The 24,525-nt window shown below is 39.5% G+C and overlaps 1 protein-coding gene across 1 annotated transcript in view; it reads right to left on the bottom strand.

Moving 5' to 3' along the window:
• ANO4 (anoctamin 4) overlaps window positions 1-24,525 on the bottom strand; it is a 396,544-nt gene that overhangs the window by 167,157 nt on the left and 204,862 nt on the right. The window contains exon 5 of the mRNA XM_045872759.3: window positions 22,320-22,478. Coding sequence (XP_045728715.1) covers window positions 22,320-22,478 — 159 coding nt within the window. The remainder of the gene's footprint in view (window positions 1-22,319; window positions 22,479-24,525) is intronic.

Genomic DNA, 24,525 nt, shown 5'->3' on the forward strand with positions numbered 1-24,525 from the left:
AAAACAGTATGGAGGTTCCTCAAAAAGTTGAAAATAGAGCTACCATACGATCCAGCAATTGCACTACTGAGTATTTACCCTGAAGATACAAATGTAGGGATGCAAAGGGGTACATGCACCCCAATGTTTATAGCAGCAATATCCACAATAGCCAAACTATGGAAAGAGCCAAGATGTCCATGGACAGATGAACGGATAAAGAAGATGTGGTATATATATACAATGGAATATTATGCAGCCATCAAAAGGAATGAAATCTTGCCATTTGCAATGACGTGGATGGAACTGGAGGGTATTATGCTGAGCGAAGTAAGTCAATCAGAGAAAGACATGTATCATATGACCTCACTGATATGAGGAATTCTTAATCTCAGGAAACAAACTGAGGGTTGCTGGAGTGGTGGGAGTGGGAGGGATGGGGTGGCTGGGTGAGAGACATTGGGGAGGGTATGTGCTATGGTGAGCACTGTGAATTGTGCAAGACTGTTGAATCACAGATCTGTACCTCTGAAACAAATAATACCATATATGTTAAAAAAAAAAAAAAAGCAGCAGCAGGAGAGGAAGAATGAAGGGGGGGAAACTGGAGGGGTAGACGAACCATGAGAGACGATGGACTCTGAAAAACAAACAGAGTTCTAGAGGGGAGGGGGGTGGGAGGATCAGTTAGCCTGGTGATAGGTATTAAAGACGGCACGTATTGAATGGAGCACTGGGTGTTATACGCAAACAATGAATCATGGAACACTACATCAAAAACTAATGATGTAATGTATGGTGATTAACATAACATAATAAAAAAAAGATGTGAGTTACAGGAACATGTTTGTAATGATTGAGAAGAGAGCAAAAACTGATAATGCAGAAGAGAGAGGTGACAGTTACAGGAGCAATGTTCTCGAGAAGGTGAAATGGGAGGGGATATAGCACATTAATAGAAGGGTTCCTGGGATAGTGGCAGACACTTCATGCATAGCAACAGAGGGAAGGCAGGGATAGGGATAGATACAGAAGATCCCACCCGACTGCTTCTGTTCTCTATCAGAGCATAGGCAAGGTTATCAGTGGATCCTGTGTGTGTGGTGGTGGTACAAAGGTGAGACAGTCGACGGGTGAGAAGAAAATGTGGAATAACACGTGGCCAACTCCCTCATCTATTTAGTCTCTGGTCAGATGTCACCTTCAATGAGCCCCCTACTCAATACCCTATTTAAAATCAGAGTTCCTTCACCCCCAGTACTCTCATATCCTGTTCTACTCTTCCCCTTGCCATATCACTTGCCACCTTCTAATATACTCTGCTATTTTCTTATTTATTCTGTTTATTGTTCACTGTCTCCTTCATTAGAATGTAAGCATCATGAGGATAGGGTTCCTTTGTTTTGTTTACTGATGTTGATGATGGTGATGAAATGATGGCTAAAAACATGGTTGGGACAATTAATCAACAGGCTCATTATCATATTTGATGTACTTCCCAGTGACATTTTAGAACATTTAAATCAATTCAAAGCAAGTTTTAGCTCCAAATATTTAAGGGTTTATTTAGACCTCTCTTTCCCTAAAAAGACTTCATTTTTTAAAAAAGATTTATTTATTTATTTTAGAGGGGGGAGGGAGGGAGAGGGATAAAGAGAATTTCAAGCAGACTCCCCACTGATCACAGAGCCCAGTGTGGGCTTGATCTCACAACCCTGAGAGATCATACCTGAGCCAAAGTCAAGAGTTGGACATCCAACCAACTTAGCCACCCAGGCACCCCAAGAGACTTCATTTTAAAGGGAGATAAAGGTACACGTTCACTAAGTATAAACAGAATTTAAAAAAAAGGAAAATCACAAATTAAAATTCAGTACTGACTTGCTGATTGCTTTTCTTTGTTTTGCCAGCCAAATAGAGTGCTGTATGACATAATGAATCAAGATTAGTAGTTGTTTTTTCATTCTACTAGAGTTAGTACAACTGCAGGGCGGGAGATCCCTTCCAGCCATCAGAAGTAACACTGGATGCCTCAAACATAATGTATACAGTGTTATCCATGAGTTGCCGAATGAGAACTAGATTTCAGAAGACCCACAGGCACTTATTAGTTTGAAAAGCTGAATCAAGGCAGCCTCAAATGAATGCTAACGTGATTTACTGCTCTGCACTCCAAAATAATATCCTGGCTAAACCAAGGAAGCTATAGACAGTGGAGGAGAAGAGGCCCCAAGAGGAGACATAATGCATTTTTGAAACACTAATAGACATGAGGTCTCACCATGTGTAATTTTCTTTCCTGCCTGCTGGACTGCTAAGGTCAAGGGAAACAGCAGGCAGTACAGTTTCATTCTTCTGCCTGCTCTACTCCCAGCCTTCCATAAAGCTCTTTTTAATTTCAACACGTAAAAAAAGTCAGAATGGAGAACAGAGGTGGAAAAAAAAGAACTCTAGTGAGCAACAAACATCACTTTCTTGTAAGACCATCACAATCTTGGTTAAGTTTGCAGGTAATAGCTGACACCATTGGTTTATTAAAACTCTTGGCCTGAAAGAAATCCAGAAATGAGATGACTCTATTTAAATAGAAGCAAAATGGGATGGATTTGGTTGCAAAAAAGCTAAATGACACTAGGTTAGACCACTTAAAAAAAAAATAACTAGGGGCGCCTGGGTGGCTCAGTTGGTTAACCGTCTGTCTTTGGCTCAGATTATGATCTCAGGGTCCTGGGATCAGGCCCTGCAAGTCTGCTTCTCCCTCTCCCTCTGCCCCTCACCCCTGTTCGTGCTCTCTCTACTCTCTCTCTCAAATAAAATCTTTTTAAAAAATAACTAAAAAGTGTATACCTGGCTAGTATCAGTCCAGTCATTAAGGCCTAGGAAAACAATTATATCTGACATGAATTATATTCATGGGAAATTGCTGAATGAGCATAAACAATGTGACAGTCAAGATGAAATGATGATCCAGGCACTATGCTAGGCTCTGTAGGGAAGCCCTTGCAGTCCTCATGGGATTTCCGTGAACTAATTAAATGGGGAAACAGAGATGCACAGAGGAGCCCTGAGGCCTCAATCAAAAGTTATGCCTTTGCTCATACTGTTCCCTTTCTGGAATGCCACGCCCTCTACTTTCCTGCTCAGTAATACCTATTCATCTGTTCATCCCAGGTCACTTCCTTGAGCCTTCTTGAAACCTCTGGACAGGGTTTGAAGTTTCCTTAGTGCTTTCACAGAAACTTTTCAGGCTGTATACCAATCATCTGTTTCATAGCTAGCCAACAAGTTCCTCAACACACTGAGCATATTATGGCAGGTTGTATTTTCCAAGGATGGCCCTGACAATAGCTTTCATTCTACACATCTTCTAGAACATTTCCACTCTTCATCAAAAGGTAGAATCTGTCCCTTCCCTTTGATCCTCCCCTCTGCCAATGGGATATAGTAGAAGAAATGCTTCTTTATCTAGGTCATAAAAATGCACTTCTGCCTTGTTCCCTTGGAACCAACCCACCATATGACAGGGAAGTCTGAAGAAGAGGAGACTCAGAAAAGCCTGTGGAGAGATTACATGGAAAGGAATCAAGGCCCACAGCCCACAGGCCAGGTTGAGCTCTCGGCTAACAGCCAGCACTAACTTTCCAGCTCTGTGAATCAGCCATCTTGAAAAGGGGTCTGCCAGACCCCTAGAAAGAGCTGCTCTAGCTGATACTGATACAGAGAAAAGCTGTTCCTGCTGGCCCTGCCCAATTGCAGATTTGAGAGTAAAATAAATGAGTGCTATTTTAAGCTACCAGTTCTGGAGTTGTTATACAATAATAGGTAACTAAAACACTTTATTTTTGATTATCCACTGCCTGGCACAGTGCCTGGAATATGACAGACACTCAATACACATGTGCATGATGATCAATACTCTAACACCACAAGAGTTGGAAGTGGTGGAGAGGACCTTCCTCTTTTATTCCTCCTGTGGGCAGTTGTGGGGGAAGGAGTTTTCAGCTTGTCTTTCCTTTGTTCTTTCCCTTTCCTCTGCATCACAAATACATGGATGTCTCTTTATGCAGGCTGTGAGTTACTATTCCTCAAATTAAAGATTTGGCCTCAATGAATTCAGCTCTGCTTTGAACAAAGAGAACTATTTGGTGTTAGCATCAAAACAAGGGTGTGGGTGTAGAGAAGGCACTGTGATTGTGGACAATTCACCCAGCCATGCCCATGTGAAACACCAGGAAGGGCTATCCCACCACCATCTTGATGGGGGTGGTATTAAGGTTTATGACTTACAACTGTAAAACCATTTGGATGTGACAGAGAGGGGGCTGGCATAGCCCTAAGTGAAAGGACAGGTGGCTTAGTCAATCCTGATAGGAGTAGGGCTGATGGCTGCCTATAATGTTTTTTGTCAGCTTGGCATCTCTGCCCCTTCCTAAGGCCTCCTCCCTATCGCTGAAAAAAATCTAGGACTACATTTTCCAGAATCCCCTTTCCTGTGAAAAGATGAGTGATGCCTAGGTGAAATCTGGAAGATGGAAAAGAAGAAACTATTTTTCCATCCCAGGTAAGCAGTTAGAGATAGTTGTATAAGTTATCAGTGTAAGTTAAAGACAGCTTCAGTAAGTTTTTTGAGAATCATTTGTGCCATAGTCAGACATTCTTGAGATCCCTATAGTGGCTTCCAGGCCAGCTCCTGGGACCCACCCCTATGGTATTTCAGGAAGAAGTTGGAGGTGGCTTCCCTACCCTTCACTCAGTAGCCTTTTCAGCAGTGGTGTAAGCTTCTATATTGAACACTTCATTCTTGGAAGACACAGAATGGCTTATCCTCATGCAGAACCCTAACTCTAAGCAGTTAGAAACAGTAGGGAAGACATGAAAAGAAGAAACTTTGGTGTAAGTACAGACAAAAGCGTGGAAGAACTCAAAAGAGGTTGCACCAACAGAGGTGACAGCTGTAAACTGATGAATGGCAAAGAACAAGTTAAGGAGGGGGTTTGCAACAGGTCAGATCTCCCCAAAGAGAGACTGCTCAAGCATTTGATTTGTCCCTGCTCTGTGCCCTGGAAGAAGTCATTTAGATGCAAAACACCACATTCCTCCCCCCACCCTTCCCCCAGCCAAACCAGCTGGTTCCCCCTCCTGTAGTATCACCTCCCTATTCAGTTGTTCTACTTAGTCTTCCTAACCTCATCTCTGCCCACACAAGCAAAAATGCAAGACAAAAGTAAAACAGTGGAAAACTCTAAACTGCCTTAAAGTGTAGGGTTTAGGAATGCAAATTCCAATTTCTCTGTGCTTATTAGCTCCCCATTTTAGAGACTTTCTCTGAACTTCTGGAATGAAATAGTGACCCCTCCAGTATTCCTGCATATTTTCTCCAGAGTACTTATCACATCTGACATATTTGTTTATTTAATGCCTCTATTCCCACAATAAGAGCAGATACTCATTAGATATTTGATGAATGAATAAAGAATCAATCCATCTGGAAAAGGAGTCATCAGACACTAACAACTGCTCTTAAAATACGCCTAAAACACAATAGGAAGTGAGTTAAACCTTGGTCTCTGCCTCAAGGGACAGTGCTGCATCATCACTTTCGCAACCAAAGTATATCAGGCTTGGTTAATAAAATTCAGCTTATAATTCATCTTTTTCAAAGTTTCCACCTGCAAGGATTACAGGCAGGAGACCATGGATTTATAGTTCTCTGGACTGCTTCAAAACTTTGAAATTTCTCCACCTCATTAATGAATAAGTAGTGCCATATCCCCAGTATATATGCTTTGAGTAATCTTCAGCAATTTAAAATAACATGTAGTAAAAACAAAAGACACAAAAATAACAGCATAAATAAAGGACTTCAGCTCCGTTCAGAGGTGCAACAATGCAATGCCTACATTTGGTACATAGTAAGTGATGACAATGCAAAATGTGTTTTATATCAGACAAGTTCAGTTTAGACCACTAGGAAGTTTTTCAGATTATTTTGTCCTGTGGGATGGTAACAATAGTTCATAATACCAACTCAGTTCTTCAGCTGGGCCTTGTATAATGGGTATTTTTTTCTCATTAATGTTATACTGTCTTTAGCAAAGGAATATACATGAGTCATAAGAAATATGCACTGATTTAGAATAAACTTTTGAGTAAGTCAGTTCAAGATAACTTTGTACTGGTCATCTTGACCTGGCAACAGAAGTATCTTCCTAAAATAAGCAAAAGCAGTGGAGGCAATGATAATTAGGCCCTCGGATCTTTAACTGGTCTAAAAATTATAGTAAAAGTAAGGGGGTTGGTGGGGGAAAAGGAGAGAGAGAGGGAGAGAAACAGAAGAGACAGAGAGAAGAGAGGGAGACAGAGAATAAGACAGGGATAGAGAAGGAGAGAGAGGCCTCCCCCACAATTTGATGAAACTGTCTTAAGAAGATGGAGCAGTAACTGGGTATTTACCCCAAAGATACAAATGTAGGGATCCGAAGGGGTACGTGCACCCCAATGTTTATAGCACCAATGTCCATAATAGCCAAACTGTGGAAAGAGCCAAGATGTCCATCGACAGATGAATGGATAAACAAGATGTGGTATATATACACAATGGAATATTATGCAGCCATCAAAAGGAATGAGATCTTGCCATTTGCAATGACATGGATGGAACTGGAGGGTGTTACCCTGAGCAAAATAAGTCAATCAGAGAAAGACACGTATCATATGACCTCACTGATATGAGGAATTCTTAATCTCAGGAAACAAACTGAGGGTTGCTGGAGTGGTGGGGGTGGGAGGGATGGGGTGGCTGGGTGATAGACATTGGGGAGGGTATGTGCTATGGTGAGCACTGTGAATTGTGTAAGACTGATGAATCACAGATCTGTACCTCTGAAACAAACAATACATTATATGTTAAAAAAAAAAAAAGAAGAAGATAGCAGGAGGGGAAGAATGAAGGGGGGGAAATCGGAGGGGGAGATGAACCATGAGAGATGATGTACTCTGAAAAACAAACTGAGGGTTCTAGAGGGGAGGGGGGTAGGAGGATGGGTTAGCCTGGTGATAGGTATTAAAGAGGGCACGTTCTGCATGGAGCACTGGGTGTTATACACAAACAATGAATCATGGAACACTACATTAAAAACTAATGATGTAATGTATGGTGATTAACAATAATAATAATAAAAAAAGAAGATGGAGCAGTGAGAACAAGGACATGATTCTGATGGACTGATATGGGGCAGTTGTAGGTGACACCACAAACGACTGAGTCCTGGCAATGAGGTAAGACTTAGCATTGGTATCTTTGCTACCTACCAGATCCTTTTAAGGCAAGGACCCTCAGGCCAAGAGGTGATGGGGTTGAATGCCTGAGATCATGAAACAGATGACCAATGGTTGAAGCCACTCCCTTTACTGTCAATACCAACAGCAAGCATTTACTGAGCACTTAATATGTGCCAGACTCTTACCTAAGCACATTATAACATGTTAACTCATTTGATCCTTATAATAGCCCTATTAGAATTATCTGCCACGTAATAAGTGAAGAAATTGAGGCAGTAAGAGGTTAAGAACCTTACTAGTTATTTATTAAGCCCCTGAAAGTCCAATCTTACCCTATCTTTCCCCTCAAATACATAGGTCTCTTTCTGATTCAAGAGTCTGATGTTAAGAGTATTTAAATCACTTAGTCTGCAATGAAATAGCTGCCTTTAGTTCCTCTAGCTACCTCATGTACACTGCAACACACTATATAATGTTGGATCAAAGAGTATAACTCAGTGGTTCTCAACAAGGAATGATTTTGCACTCATCTGCTTCCCTTCCTGGCGATATAAGACAATGACTAAAGACATTTTTGGTTATCATAACTTTGGGAGGAGACGCTACTGGCATCTAGTGGGTAGAGGCTAGGGACGCTGCTAAATATCCCTTGGTATACGGGAGAGCCCCCTACAATGAAGACTTATCCAGCCCAAAATGTCAATAGTGCAGAAGCTGAGAAACCCTGGAACTAAATTGATTGGTGTTACCTAGACACAACCATGGAAATCAGCTCTTCACTGACTGGGCAAAATTAAAATGCCCATATGCATTTCTTCTCTCTTTATTTCCATCAAGGACCCTCATGAATTCCCTGGTTATTGGGATCTCAAAGTGAGCCATCTGAACACCACAGACTTGGCAACATCTCTACTACAAACTCAATATCAGTGGTAGTGAATGCTAATGGTGCCTGGCCCAGAAGTCAAGCTTCCATGAATGTTGGAGAATCACCTTTTGTCAAAAAGGAGCAGCATCCACCTCATACCACCTCCACAAACCTCAGCCAATGACTAACATGGGGACCCTTGGTTTAAAGGTGACCCAGCTCTGTGATACATTCTCTGCTGCAGAGCTTCCCTGTTGAATCAAAGAACACATTTTTGGCTTAGCTTTTCTCAAAGGGCACGGTCCTGCTCCCGGAGAAAAGGCAGGCAAATAACCTGGGGGCAGAGAGTGTGGAAATAGTGATCTGAAAAATGCCTGCGGCACACAGTGGGGAGATTATTTGCTATTCTAGAGGCAGCATTCAGGGAGACATCTCTCTAGGAACAAAGGAACTGGCTGGTGCCATTTCTGTCCCCCACCCCTCAGCATAAACACAGAACCACCTGAGGGAAGCAGCTCAGCCCAGACACTGGCTGCCTAACTTGCTTACACCAACCTCCCCCAACACGTACACACACACACACACACACACACACGCCTCCCTACCCACCCCTATGCTGCTGTGGATCAGTCAAGCTTGCATCAGTCCCAGCATGGTGGGCCCCTTTCTCTAGAAGACCAGCACAAACACCTGCTTACACCATGTCTCTTGACCAGGTAGTTCTGCAGGGCCTCAGTTCTGGTGGAGTCTGTCAGGTCTCATTTCATAAGCAGACAAGAGCACACCTAGTTAAAACTCACCACATTCAGGCCAGGAACCAAACATTGCCTGCTGCTGGCAAGGAGTCTCTGCAGATGACTGGCATGAAAGATAGAACAGTCAAAACACAACAGCAGAGCACACACAGCACACACCAGAGACACTCCCTAAAGCACCAGGCTCTGGGCACTCCATGACCTCTTCTTCATAAGGCCATTACTTTTAGGAGCAGGAAACATAATTGGCTTTTCTAACACAGAGAAGAAGGCAGAGACTTAGACAAAATGCCAAGATGGAGGAGTTTATCTCAAAAGAAAGAACAAGAGTGGCACCTGGGTGGCTCAGTCAATTAAGTGTCTACCTTTGGCTCAGGTCGTGATCCCAGGGTCCTGGGATCAAGCCCCACATTGGGCTCCCTGCTCCACAGGGAGTCTGCTTCTCCCTCTCCCTGCCTCTCTCTCTCTATCTCCCTGTCAAATAAATAAAATCTTAAAAAAAAATCTTAAAAAAAAAAAAAGAAGAACGAACAAGATAAGGCCACAGGCAGAGATCTAAGTGAAACATATAAGAAACATGACTAATGGAGAATTTAAAGTAACAATCATAAGGATACTCACTGGGCTTGAGAAAAGAAGACCTGAGTGAAACCCTTAAAACAGAGATAAAAGACTCCAGAGATGAAGAATACAATAAGCAAGATTGGAAACAGGCTCAATGCAATGAACAGCAGGCTGGAAGAAGTGGAGAAATTGATTAGTGAGGGGCCTAGAGGACAAAATAATGGAAAACAATGAAGTTGAACAAAAGAGTAAAAGAAAAATTAAGCAACACGAGGATAGACTTAAGGAAATCAGTGACTCCATCAAACATAATAACATTCATGTTACAGGAGTCTCAGAAAGAGTAAAAGGGGCAGAAAATTTATGTCAAAAAATAATGGCAGAATACTTCCCTAATCTGGGGAAGGACACGGACATCCAGATTCAGAGGCAGAGAACTCCCAACAAAATCAACAAAAGAAGACCAACACCAAGACATACTGTAATTAAATTTGGAAAATATAGTGATAAAGAAAAATTCTTAAAAGCAGCAAGACCAAAGAAGTCCTTAACTTACAAGGGGAAATCTATAAGGCAAGCTGAAGATTTCTCACCAGAAACTTGGCAAGCCAGAAGAGAGTGGCATGATATGTTCAAAGCACTGAGTGGGAAAAATCTGCAGCCAAGAATACTCTATCCAGCAAGGCTATCATTCAGAATAGGAGGACAGATAGAGTTTCCCAAACAAAACCTAAAAAGTTTGTGACCACTAAACCAGCTCTACAATTAGAGGGGACTCAGTGTAAAGGAGAGACCAAAAGTGACAGGATCAGAAAAAATGTCCAGAAACAACCAAAAAACAAGTAACAAAATAGGAATAAATACATATCTATCAATAATTACTTTGAATGTAAATGGACTAAATGCTCCAATCAAAAGACACAGGGTGTCAAAATGGACTTAAAAAAAAAAAAAAAAAGCAAGACCCATGTATATGCTGCTTATAAGAAACTCATTTTAGACCTAAAGACACCTGCAACTTGAAAGTGAGGGTGTGGAGAAACATTTATCACATAAATGGATGTCAAAAGAAAGAGTAGCAATATACATATCAGACAAAATAGACTTTTTTATTCTTGTATTGTTTTTATCCTGCTTTGGTATTAGGGTAGTACTGGCTTCATGGAATGATTTTGAATGTGTTACCTCTATTCCATTATTTGTAAGATTTGATAAAAATTGTCATAAATTATTTTTTTAAATGTTTGGTAGAATTCACCAATGAAATCATGTGATCTTGGGCTTTCCTGTTCTGGGAGATTTTTGGTTCCTAATTCAACTTTCATTCTTGTTATTGGTCTAAGAAGATTTCTTATTTCTTGGATTCAAGATTCATGATTCAATCATGGTAACTTGTGCATTTTTAAGAATTATCTTTTTTTTTGTAAGTCATCTGATTTGTTAGTATATAATTGTTTATAGTAATCTGTTATCACACTATGTATTTTCTGTGGTTATCTGTTGTATTGTTTCCTCTTCCATTTCTCATTTTGTTTTTTGAGACTTTTTTTTTCTTTAATGTAGTTGCCAATTTTTTTTGGGGGGGGGACTGGCTATTACTTTCAATGTTATGTTATTGCTTATTCTGGTCTTTATTTTATTTCTGATTTTTCTGTTATTTCTCCTCTACTAAATTTCAGCTAAGTTTCTTCTTTTTCTAGTTCCTTGTGGTGTTATGTTTATTTGAACTTTTCTTTTTTTTTTTTGTAAGATTTTAATTATTTATTTGAGAGACAGAGAGAGAATGAGAGAGGGGAGGGTCAGAGGGAGAAGCAGACTCCCTGCTGAGCAGGGAGCCCGATGTGGGACTCGATCCCAGGACTCCAGGATCATGACCTGAGCCGAAGGCAGTCGCTTAACCAACTGAGCCACCCAGGCGCCCGAACTTTTCTTAATACAAGCATGATAGCATAAATTTTACTCTAACATCTGCTTTTGCTGTATCCCATAGGTTTTGGAATACTGTTTTCTTTTTCTTTTGTTTTGAGACATAGTTTGATTTGCCATTTGATTTTTTATCTGACCCCTGGCATGTGCAGTAGTGTGTTAATATTTACATATTAAATATTTAATATTTACAGTGTAGATTTTCCAGTTTTGTTTATTGTTGATCTTTTGTATTATTGTGGCTGAAAAACATACTTGGTAAGATTTCAGTCTTCTTAAATTTGTAGTACTTGTTATGTCTCTTTTTATGTGATTTAACCAGGGGATTCTTCTGTGTGTACTTGAAGAAAATCTGTACTCTATTTTTATTGGATGGAACGTTTTACATATGTATTTTAGAACCATGTATTCTGAAGTATGCTTCAAGTAAAAAATATTCTTGCTGAAAAAAAGTAACAACTGTAATTGAGGGTACTCATTTAAAATAAAGCTTATCAGAGGGGAGGTGGGTGGGGAGGGGAGGTGGGTGGGGGGATGGGTGAAATAAGTGAAGGGGATTAAGAACTCACTTATCATGATGCGCACTGACTAATGATGTATAGAACTGTTGAATCACTATATTGTATACTTGACACTAACATAACACTGTCTGTCAACTATAGTGGAATTAAAATAAAAAATTCAATGAAAAAGCCAATGGTAACCCCTGAAAGACACTGCTATGGTCTGAATGTTTTATGTCCCCCCAAAATATGTTGAAATCCTAATCCCTAAAGTGATGATATTAAGAGGTGGGAGTATTTGGAAGGTTACTGGGTCAGAAAGGTGGAGGCTTCATGAATGGGATTAGAGCCTTATATATAAAAGAGATCCCAGAGAGCTAACTCACCCCTTCTGCCATGTGAAGACACAGTGAGAAGGCAATGGCTCTGAACAAGGAAGTGGGCCCTCAGCAGACACCAGATTTGTGGGTTGCTTGATTTTGGACTTCCCAGTCTCCAGAACTGTGAAAATTTTCTGTTGTTTATAAACCATCTAGTCTGTGGTATTTTGTTATAGCAGCCTGAATGGACTAACACAGACCTTCAAGGAATCTCTAGGGCTTTGATGTTCAGAGAAAAATCTGTTTTATCTGCTCTTTGCTTATGATTATCCTTAAATTTCTTTTCCCTTTACCTCAACCTGAGGCCCTTGGTAATACATATGTGTGACATATAAGGAAGTAGAGATTATTAAGTAAAGTAAATCTCTCTTTTAAGGCCAGAAAGCACTAGAGGACAGGAATTTGGATAGTTCAGTTTGTCCTGACACTCATCATCATGGTTTTAACTATGAAGGAAGGGAGGAGTCCCTGTTTCTCTTCTCCTCATATCTCAGAGCTTTGGATCCTGAGAGAGCATCTACAGCAACTAGCTGGATATGGTTGCAGAACATGCACAGGGATGAAAAAGAGAAAGGGTAGTATGGGCAGGAAGCCTATGTAGGCAGAGAACATCTGGGTGAAATTAGTTTTAAATGGGGAAATCTTTGTGATTTTCCCTTGATTAGGGTAAAGCAAGACTAGGATGGGCGAACAAGTATAGTTTAGGTGTTTGTTTTTTAAAGCTCTGATCTATAACTTCATTCCCTGATGAATCCAAAACCAAATCCTCTGGAAGCAGATAAATATCTGAACCTTGACAATGCTAAACTTGTTACCTAATGTATTCTGAGTTTTTCCAAGAGCATTACAGATAATGATGAATCTCATTAATGCATATACATTAGCAACATATGGTCAGTTGATGTTGCTATTCCTAATGGTTACATTTTAAGGCATTTGTAAACTATACAAAAAACTTTCTAGAGTTTGCCTTGAAAAACTATTTTAAAAGTAAGTGTTAAGAGCTGGGTCATAGGGTAGCTCTATATTTAATTTTTTGAGGCACCTCCACACTGTTTTCCAAAGTGGCTGTACCAACTTGCATTCCTACCAACAGCGTAAGAGGGTTCCCCTTTCTCCACAACCTCTCCAACATTTGTTGTTTCTTGCCTTGTCAATTTTTGCCATTCTAACCGGTATAAGGTGGTATCTCAATGTGGTTTTGATTTGAATTTCCCTGATGGCTAATGATGATGAACATTTTTTCATGTGTCTGTTAGCCATTTGTATGTCTTCTTCAGAGAAGTGGCTGTTCATGTCTTCTGCTCATTTTTTGACTTGATTATTTTTTTGGGTGTTTAGTTTGAGAAGTTCTTTATAGATCTTGGATACCAGCCCTTTATCTGTAGTGTCATTTGCAAATATCTTCTCCCATTCCGTGAGTTGCCTCTTTGTTTTGTTGACTGTTTCCTTTGCTGTGCACAAGCTTTTTATCTTGATGAAGTCCCAAAAGTTCATTTTTGCTTTTGTTTCACTAGCTTTTGGAGATGTATCTTGAAAGAAATTGCTGTGGGCGATGTCAAAGAGGTTACTGCCTATGTTCTCCTTTAGGATTTTGATGGATTCCTGTCTCACATTGAGGTCTTTCATCCATTTTGAGTTTATCTTTGTGAATGGTGTTAGAGAATGGCTGAGTTTCATTCTTCTGCATGTGGCTGTCCAATTGTCCCAGCACCATTTATTGAAGAGACTGTCTTTTTTCCATTGCATATTTTTTCCTGCTTTGTCGAAGATTATTTGACCATAGAGTTGAGGGTCCATATCTTGGCTCTCTATTCTGTTCCATTGGTCTATATGTCTGTTTTTGTGCCAGTATCATGCTGTCTTGGTGATCACTGCTTTGTAATATAGCTTCAAATCGGGCAATGTGATGCCCCCAACTTTGTTTTTCTTTTTCAACATTTCCTTGGCTATTTGGGGTCTTTTCTGATTGCACTCCTGGGTATTTACCCCAAAGACACATAGTGAAAAGAAGGGCCATATGCACCCCAAAGTTCATAGCAGCAATGTCCGCAATAGCCAAACTGTGGAAAGAGCCCAGATGCCCTTCAACAGATGAATGGATAAAGAAGATGTGGTCCATATATACAATGGAATATTACTCGCCATCAGAAAGGATGAATACCCAACTTTTACATCAACATGGATGGGACTGGAGGAAATTATGCTAAGTGAAAAAGTCAAGCAGAGAAAGTCAATTATGATTTCACTTATTTGTGGAACATAAGGAACAGCATGGAGGACATTAGGAGAAGGAAGGAAAAAATGAAGGGGGGGAAATTGGAGGGAGAGAGGAACCATGAGAGACTATGGACTCTGAGGAACAAATGGAGCATTTTAGAGGGGAGGGGGTGGGGGGATGGGTTAGCCCGGTGATGGGTATTAAGGAGGGCACGTCCTGCATGGAGCACTGGGTGTTATACAAAAACAATGAATCGTGGATCACCACATAAAAACTAATGATGTATTGTATGGTGACTAACATAACATGATAAAATAAAATTTTTAAAAAAGTCTTAATATACTTTATTTAGCTATTATAACTGTAATGATGATAATAAAGATTAAATGCTCAAAATATGACAGGTATAGAGCTAAGCACTTGATATGAATTCTCACTTAACTATCATAATAACCATGAAATATATCTCATTAGTCTCATTTTGTAAATGAGCTAACTTCCCCAGAAACACACAGCTTTTAATGGTGGAAAAAAATAAGCACTGAGACTGTCTAGCCCTAGACTCCTAATCACTCTATTAGCTATCCATGACTATATAATAGAGTACATCATGAATTTACAGGCTTACTACATACACTAGGGATTTCAGAGTTTCTGTAGGTCAGAACCCAGGCACAGCATAGCTGGCTTATCTGCTTTGGGGTCTCACCAGGTTCCAATACAACTCTTGGTTAGGGCTACAGTCTCATCAGAGGCTCAAGTGAGGAAATGGATCTGCTTTCAAATTACCCCCAGTTGTTGGCAGAATTTACCTCCTTGTGGTTGTAGGACTGAGGTCCCTGTTCTCTTGCTGGCTGTTAACTGGGGGAAACTCTTGACTCCTAGAGGCTTCCCCACCTTTCTTTGTACCTGGCCTCCTTCATAGACTGTCTTACAACATGGTAGCTTACTTCCTTAAAGCCAACAAACAAGAGTCTCCCTAATACAGTTGACTAAGATGGAGTCGTATATACCATAATATCACAGAAGTGACTTTCTACTACATTTGCCGTAGTTATTGGTTAACAGCAAGTCACAAGTCCTGCCTGCATTCAAGGGCAGGAAATTATACAAAGGTGTGAAAACCATGAGGCAGGTCTCACTGACTTTAAGGTTCTTCGACCACAACCACTAGGCAAGTAATAAAAAGGAATCATGCTTGCGCCAACTTTTCATTTTTGCCAAATGTGCATATCATCTACAATATTTTAATTATTTAATATTTATTTATTTAATATTTACTTATTTAGAATAATTTAATTATTTTAATTTAAGGTAAAGTAAAATAAAAAAACAAAGATTTATACTGTACTATGTATTTGCTTATATGGTCTCACTTAATCGCCGCACAATTCATGGTAAGCAATATCATCTTATTAAAAATATGGAAACTGAGATCCAGAAATGTTTGGTAAGCCCCTCAAGATGACACAGCTGGTAAGTAGTTGTAACAAGATTCAAATCCATGGCTCCTGGCAGTCCAAGTGCACAAGAACTACAGTCTAGATAGCACCCAACTTCATTAGGAATCCCAACTTTCCTCATTCCTTTTCCTAACTCTACCTGTCTCCTCAGCCTTTCTCCTAACCTCCTCAATGCTGAGATCCATCTTCAAATACCAGAAATCAACACAATATAAGAAAGAAGAGAAAGTATGCTCAGGTTTTGATCCTAGCTTTATCTCTTGTTGGCCTTGTCCCCTGGGGCAAATTATTGCTTTGTTTCAATTGTCTCATCTATAAAATGGGGAGGGATGATAATAGTAGGCGCTTAATAAATATGAGTTAAAATTTTAATACTATTGGGCGCCTGGGTGGCTCAGTTGGTTAAGCGACTGCCTTCGGCTCAGGTCATGATCCTGGAGTCCCAGGATCGAGTCCCGCATCGGGCTCTGCTCGGCAGGGAGTCTGCTTCTCCCTCTGACCCTCCTCCCTCTCATGCTCTCTCTCATTCTCTCTCTCTCAAATAAATAAATAAAATCTTTTAAAAAAATTTTAATACTATTTTTGTCATAATCTCAAAGGAAAATGTCCAAGATAACTAACTTTGAGTGTTGTGTATGTGTTTATTGCAGTTAGGTTTTCAATCCTTCCAGAAATAAGTGAAAATAGAAAAAAATTTGACAGAATGCATTATTTTGCATTTGTGTGTGTGTGTTTTTAAAGCTTACTATAATTAATCACATTTAGGAGCAATGATGTTGAGGACTGAGTGGATGGGATCTTGAGCCCAAAGCCAAGAGTTGGCCTTAGCTAGGAGCATGGTCAGGATACCCTTAGCATGAGAAGGAAGGTTGCATTTGTGGGCACAGATGCAGGCAAGTGGGTCCCTGCAATGGGAGGAACTTATGGTCATTCTTTTCTTACTGCTTCAAGGACGTTACTCTGTAAATTCTTCCTTCGCTCTTCTACAACATCAATTTTGCAAAGTAAGTGATTTTTATTAACATGAAAATATGCAGTTATTTCTCCCATCTTAAATAGAAAGAACTCTTTCTTGACCCAACTTCTTACTCCAGTTATCACCCCATTTCTCTCTTTTGAAAGCACTACTTATAACTGCTCTCTCCAATTTTCTCCTCCCATTCTTTCTTGAATATATCTCGGTCGTGCTTTCAGTTTCACCTCCCCACAGAAATTTCCCTTGCCCAGCTCACTAAACTCATTCACATTGTTAAATTCAATAGCTAACTTTGGTCCTGATCTTACTTGCTCTCTCAGCAGCATTTGACACAATCGCTCCCTCCTGAAACACTCTCCTCCAGGCACTACCACCTCTGAGTTCCTTCTGGCTCCTTTCTGCTGACTCCTTTATCCTCCAAATTCACAACACAGGTATGTCCCACAGTTCAGTACTTGGATCTCTTTTCCATTTGTAGTCATTCCATTGGTGAGCTCATCCCAGTGTATCTCTCCCAGTCAGAGCTCTCCTGAATTCCAGACTCTTCTGTCCTACTTAGCATCTCCATCACTGGGACACACCAAGCTTAACCTGTCTATAAGAGGACCCACTCTTCTCCGCATCCCTGTAAATGGCAACTCCTTTCTTCCAACTCCTTAAATGAATAGCATGTAACAGATAAACAGCCTGTGACCCTTCTCTCTTACATCACTCACTCAAAGTGTCTGAAATTCCCATAAGGTCTACTTTCTACTCTTCTCAACATTTCTGCTGTGTGCTTGACCAACCCACCATCCTCTCTTTCCAGGATCCTCACAACAAATCTCCTAATGAATCTCCCTGCTTCTGCCCTTGCCATGATTCCCCTTTCCATAGTCCAAAATCAGCAGGCAACCCAAGTGACCCTAATAAAACAGAAACCAGATCTGGTCATGCCTCTGCTCAGAACTGTCCAAGGATGTCCTTGTCACTCAGAAAAGCTAAAGTTTCCCAGTGACCACTAAGGCCTGATGTCCTCTGTCTTCCATTGTCTCTCTGGAGTAATTTCTCACTATTCTCCACCTTGTGCAGTGACTACTGTCATATTGGCCTCCTCACTGTTCCATGAACACACTAGGGAAGCTTCTGCCTCAGTGCCTTTGAACTTACTGTTCCCTTTTCATGGAAGAGAGGCCTACCCTTGCCAACTTCTACAAAATTACAAATCTCTTCCAACACTTCCTGCTTTACTTTCTTCCCCATAATGTTTACTGATATTTTATATACATTTACTTTTTAATTTTGTGCTTAAGTTCCAACAGAAAAGGGCTTTCTGTCTGTTTTATTTACTGCTGAGTTCCTAAGTACTTAAAGCAGTGCCTGGCATAGAGGGGGTGTGCGTGTTTGATGAATGAATTAACTATCATCAAAATGGTATGATTTATCTAATTATAGTTATCTATGTGGGTCTAAAGAGAAAGAGCACTTCATTAATACACTACTACTCACACATTCCAAGCAATTCAAAAGTCATCTACAATTTATTTATATGAAGGAAAAGATAAACTTCTTATTGATGATAATCATTTCAAAATAGGTACCAAAATGCCAATGATGAACATAAAATTATTTTAAATTTTTCATTTTAGAAAAAAAATCTGAAATGGAAAATATAAGTAAATATGAGTTTACCTTTAAAAAGGGGGATTTCCTTAAATAGACACTAAAAAGCAGATAATTTGGACTTAATGATACTTCACTTGGGAATTCTGCTGTGGACTGCTTTCTCTGGGCTAATATGAAAGATGAGTTACAGAATGTTAAAGACCCAGGGTGCCAAAAGCAAGCACTTAGCTGCTGACTAATCAGGCAGGAGTAAAGTTTTTTTTTTAAGAGAAGATTAAATTTGACTATGTCTTCACTTTTATCATGAATTATATTCTCCTAGTTGTTTCTTGAAATTCAGTGTTAAAAGAGATAACAATTCTCTTACTGTCAAAATGTTCAATTACAGAGCCTGTCTTTACCCATTTGAAGGCAAAACCTCTAAATCTGTGAAACATGTTTTCCATTAATTGTTGGGCATCAGGACACACAGCTAATGAAGAAAAAAACACTAATCATACAATGTATTTAGTGTTAATCATTTTAGATATATATGGATTCATAGTAGGCTTTCTGGGTTTTCTTTTTTGTTTTCCACCTTGAACTAAGTTCTTTGTTTTCTGTGTAAAAGAGTGAAGTAACTTCTGGAAGCTAAAATAGCTATTGATATTATGGTCTCTTGGCTGTAGATGTTTATAAAACACTTGATTTAAATAAGAGTGCTTTTGATGGCTTCTAAATCTAATAACACAATGTAGATACAAGTTTATTGTTCAACTAAGGGACATTCTATTTTAATTATTTGTGACAGGGAAAAAATTAATTTATCTATAATTGCCTGCTACCTCTCAGGCAGAGAGGAACCTCAAAGACTCTCCTTGCTGAGCCTGCTGTGGCCATGAGAACACAGAGCAGAGCTCAGAGGCTGAATTAGGGCCAATTATGCCATGTATGCAAAAGATGAGCTGGGCAGTGGAAAAGGCTGCTTAGAACGAAGGTTCCAGAAAGAGGAAAATCTAGCTGTTGGTAGTGGATAGAGAATAGGAATGCTGCCGTCCAGAGAAGTCTTGGAGGGAAAAGGAAGAAGAAATGCTTAGATAAGTTTTTATAAAGTTTTCTATATGGTGACATCACCATTTTTCTAATTGCTATTTTTTCTAATATACATTAAAGAAATACCTAGCTATTAAAATTTCAAGAAGTCACAACCAAATAAAATTATCTTGTATACAATCAAAATCATACAGCAATCATCCAGCACACCATGGTCAGCAAAACTGCGTAACAAAAGGCAGAACAATTCTCTGCTGCCTGCTTTAATTCCAGTAGATGAATACTGTAGCACAGATGATATTTTAAGAGACACATAGAAGATCTGCAATCTCTGTAGTATGGGGTATTATTCAGAAAAGTATTGAACTTTTTGAGTTTTAACTAATAAGTCATAAAATGGCATTATAATGATCTAGGCAGAAGAAACCCCAGGAATGGAGAACATAGTTACGAAGCTTAAAATAGAAATCTCTCAGTAATTGAACAAAGCTACATAGTTTTGATGGGAATTAAGACTCTGACAAAGTCAGAATGGATCAGAAGAAGGACTTTCATTATTAAGGATCAGGTGGCAATTCACATTGCTTTATATAAAAATTCTGAATAAGGAATAAGAATAAAAGGTGAAGGAATGATTTTTTTTTTTTAAAGATTTTATTTATTTGACAGAGAGAGACACAGTGAAAGAGGGAACACAAGCAAGGGGAGTGGCAGAGGGAGAAGCAGGCTCCTGGCTGAGCGGGGAGCCCGATGTGGGGCTCGATCCCAGGACCCTGGGACCATGACCTGAGCCGAAAGCAGACGCTTAACGACTGAGCCACCCAGGTGCCCCGGTGAAGGAATGATTTTTAAGGATAAAAATATTAGGGGTGCCTGGGTGGCTCAGTCAGTTAAGCATCTGCCTTTGGCTCAGGTCATGATCCCAAGGTACTGGGATTGAGGCCCATGTCGGGATCTCTGCTCAGCAGGAAGCCTGCTTTTCCCTCTCCCTCTGCCTGCTGCTCTGCCTGCTTCCGCTCTGTCAAATAAATAAATAAAATCTTAAAAAAAAATAAAAATATTAATGCACTACCAATGTTAAGAAAAGAGTATACAGTTGTCTCCATAAACACTTAAAGAAGAAGATTTATCAAAGATCTGTTCTATGGGTAGAACAAAGATTTCCTGGAACCCCACAGAAGTGGAAACAACATATTTAACTCTGTGTGTTGCCCCAAGGAAACCTCCAACTGAGAGTCTTTGGAGAAACCCGGGTTCACTTTCCTGAGAAGGAGAACCTGTTGTGGCCACAATCATCTTGCCATTTTTTTTTTAAGATTTATTTATTGGAGGGCGCCTGGGTGGCTCAGTTGGTTGAGCGACTGCCTTCGGCTCAGGTCATGATCCTGGAGTCCCAGGATCGAGTCCCCCATCGGGCTCCCTGCTCGGCAGGGAGTCTGCTTCTCCCTCTGACCCTCCTCCCTCTCATGCTCTCTGTCTCTCTCATTCTCTCTCTCGCAAATAAATAAATAAAATCTTTAAAAAAAAAAAGATTTATTTATTGGAGAGAGAGAGCAAGAAAGAAAGAGTGAGAGAGGGTGTGCTCGCAGGAGGAGGGGCAGAGGGAGAGGGAGGGAAAGGGAAAGCAGCAGACTGTGCACCGAGCAAGGAGCCAGATGCCAGGCTTGACTTCAGGATCCTGAGATTACGACCTGAGCCGAAATCAAGAGTCAGATGCTCAACCAATGGAGCCACCCAGGCGCCCCTTGCCATTTTTCTAATTCTCTTTTTGGAGATGTTCCAGAAAAACACTGCTCTGTTTCATAAATGCTCAAGAGTTGAGGTCCGTCTAACAGCTCCGGAAAAATCCCACATATCTAAAGTGTCTTAAGATCAGCATGCAATCCGTGTGTGCCATACAAAGAGCGTGGATGTCTGATTTCAAAGATCTATCCCCTCAACCTTGAGAAGCAGAATCAGAAGCAAACATTTTTAACTGCCAATATGTTCTTCTCATTGACTATGAGAAGCTCCAGAAGCTTTGCAAAATGTTTAAGGAAAATGTAAGAAGAGTTATGTAATCTAGCTAACAGGGCCAAGTTCTATAAATGTTCATGGTATTTGGGGGTACACAATAATCTCATTGTGGGCCAGAGGTGTGGCTGGGCCTCTGGTACCTTCCTTAGTAATCTTTCCCTTAAAAATCCCTATACAGAGAAAGAAGAAGGGGAGAGAACAAAACACTGGTAAGGTAACCCTTGAGTTACTGAACCTGATAAAAAGACACCTGAATGTCTCTTAAAATGGAATCATTTTCTATAGTCCAGCTGTTTTTGGCCAAATCAGCCAGACAGTCTCTCCTGGTATGTGAGGATACCCAAGCTCATTATGTTTCCTGAAATGTAAAAAGAGGCTCCAGAGTGGGATGATTGCATTTTATCCAAAGTTTTCTTAAATCCATGTAATAGAACCCTCCACTCACACAGACAGAGAAACTGCAGACATAGGAATTCAGGTAAATCGTAACACTTTGAAACAACATTTAATTGAAATAAGAGTATTTTGATTTTCATGGAATCTTTTGGCATTAAAATGCTCTCAAAGGCCAACTGTGCTTTGAAAAATTAATTATTGGAACATTCCCCAAACACTGCAGACTGGCAAATTCTGACCAAATGAAATATTCTGTTAATATAACGAACATAACATAATGGCTTATTTTTAAATTGCCTCTCAATATGAATAGATGCATATTTGTGTTTCTTCTCACCCAAGCAAACTATTTACCTCTTTCTCCATTTGTAATCCTTCTGCTCTAATATTTCTTTCAAATACTTCTCTCTTTTCGGTCTGTGGGTTGGATTTTCTGTACACAAGAATATAGTCAATTCGACACTTTCCATCTCTGAAGTAAAGTCCATTTGATTTGTTTTTTTCTGGCACTGTCTGCACAGAGAGAGAAAGAAACCAGTTTAAGACACTCATAAAAATGAGCCTGAGGTAATATTAAAGAATTAAAAGTAAATGAATTTTTCATTGTGTTTTACCAAAATTACATTTTTATTAATGAAAAATGTAAACAGTAGGGAAGAAGAAACAAAAATTGGAAGAAGAATTGCGTGAAGTGGACAAAACTTAAGACACCTAACAATAATACCAAATGTTGGCAAGGATGTGGGACAACTGAGAGTGAAAACGGATATACCTACTCTGGAAAACACACTGGCATTATCTTGTAAAATTGAACATTTGGATAACATACAACCCATAACAAGAAAAATCCTTATTAAAGCAATTTGGAGACATGTATATGACTATCTATAGCAGCATTGCTCATAAGAGTAGAAAATAAAAAATGTGAATCAGTTCAAATGTCCATGGACAGGCAAATAGGTAAATAAATTGTGGGACAGTCATACAGTGGAATAGCAGTAAAAATGAATGAACTACAGTTACATCTAATAGTAAGCACATATCTTAAAACAACATAGAAAAAAAAACAAGTCACAGAAGACTTCATACTACATGATTTTTAATAAAGCACAAAATAAAATGAATCTAGAAAGAAGTTTTTAAGACTATATATGTGCATGGTAAAGCTATTTTTAGAGCGAGAGAATAAAAAACAAAAATTCAGGAATATGGTAGAGGGATGGGATTAAAAGTAGCTTTGGTGGTTTTAGTATTATTCTAGTTCAACATTCCTCAAAAATTTTGCCCACGGTTAAGAAAAAAACATTTTACTTTGTGATATCTGTGTGCATATGTAAACATACCAAGGATCTGAGACAAAAGTTTCACAAGACAATACTTATCCTTTCTACTTGCATACATGCTAATATTAATTTTCCATTCCACTAAAAATAATTGGAGTAAGTAACCCACAACTAGGTTGCCATGATAATTGGAAAAATATCATCTTAGTTCATCAGTTGGATGGTAGTTTAAGGTGTTCATTTTATAATTATGCTTCAAAACTTACATGTAAGTTATAAATATTATTTTGTAGGGACTACATATATAAAAATTAACAAAATAGTAGGTATAATTTTCTTCTAGGCTCCATAGGCTTGTTATAATCATGCACAACACTGAAAGAGACTATCAAGTACAGGCCGGTTAGGCTTGAGCCACGTTTCTCAGGCTGATAGATTTCAAAAACATGTCTGTGAACCTAGGAAGTGGAAATGGGATTAGGGGGCTGGCTACCTTTTCTATAGGCCCAGTTTACAACAGTTTTCAAGTAGTGGTGTATGGGAGGCAAACATACCAGACCTCCAAGGTCATTGCTATAATGTACATTCTTGCATAAGTGCCATGCATGCCAGCTCATCCAAAAGGGAAAATATCAGCCAGAAGGGATGGAAATGTCACATCCCATGCCTTGGTGCAGACATTCTCAATAGATGATCAATCCTCACTGATTATTTTTTTTGGTTTTTGCTTTAAGAGGTACTCAGAAGCCTACCCAAATAAACACTTTCTTAACAATTATTTGCCAAGCAAATAATAATAATCTAAATCTGTAGATTTAGCACATCAGCATCTGTCTGCAAAAACAAGGTCTCAGCCACGGCATCATGAGGGGGGTTAGCAAAGCCTTAACCCTCCTGAGACTGTCTCCTTATCTGTAAGTTAAGGAGATAAGACTAGGTGCTCTTTGAGGTCCCTTTTGAGATATCTCCTTTATGTCAGATCATAGTACTCAAGGTAACTGTGTGAAGACATGACAAAGCAATGAGGTTTAAAAAAAAAAATACATGGACAGTAGTATATGGTGTTGGTAGAAAGAGGTCTGGGAAGCTTGGTAGAAGTAAACAATTTTTCCTGTTCAAAGGCGTCATCCTGTGTCAATGGTTAACTGGCTCTGGAATAATAAGAACAAGAGGACTATGCAATAAAAGACTCTTATTTTGTGTTCCTATTACCTATACCTAATGCCCCTAACAAAAGACTTTTCTTCCAAAATGACATATGAACAGATGGATCTATT

This window comes from Mirounga angustirostris, unplaced genomic scaffold (assembly GCF_029215605.1).
Source record: "Mirounga angustirostris isolate CCGP_5_RB_7025 unplaced genomic scaffold, mMirAng1.0.hap1 SCAF_5, whole genome shotgun sequence".
In the NCBI taxonomy this organism is placed as follows: domain Eukaryota; kingdom Metazoa; phylum Chordata; class Mammalia; order Carnivora; family Phocidae; genus Mirounga; species Mirounga angustirostris.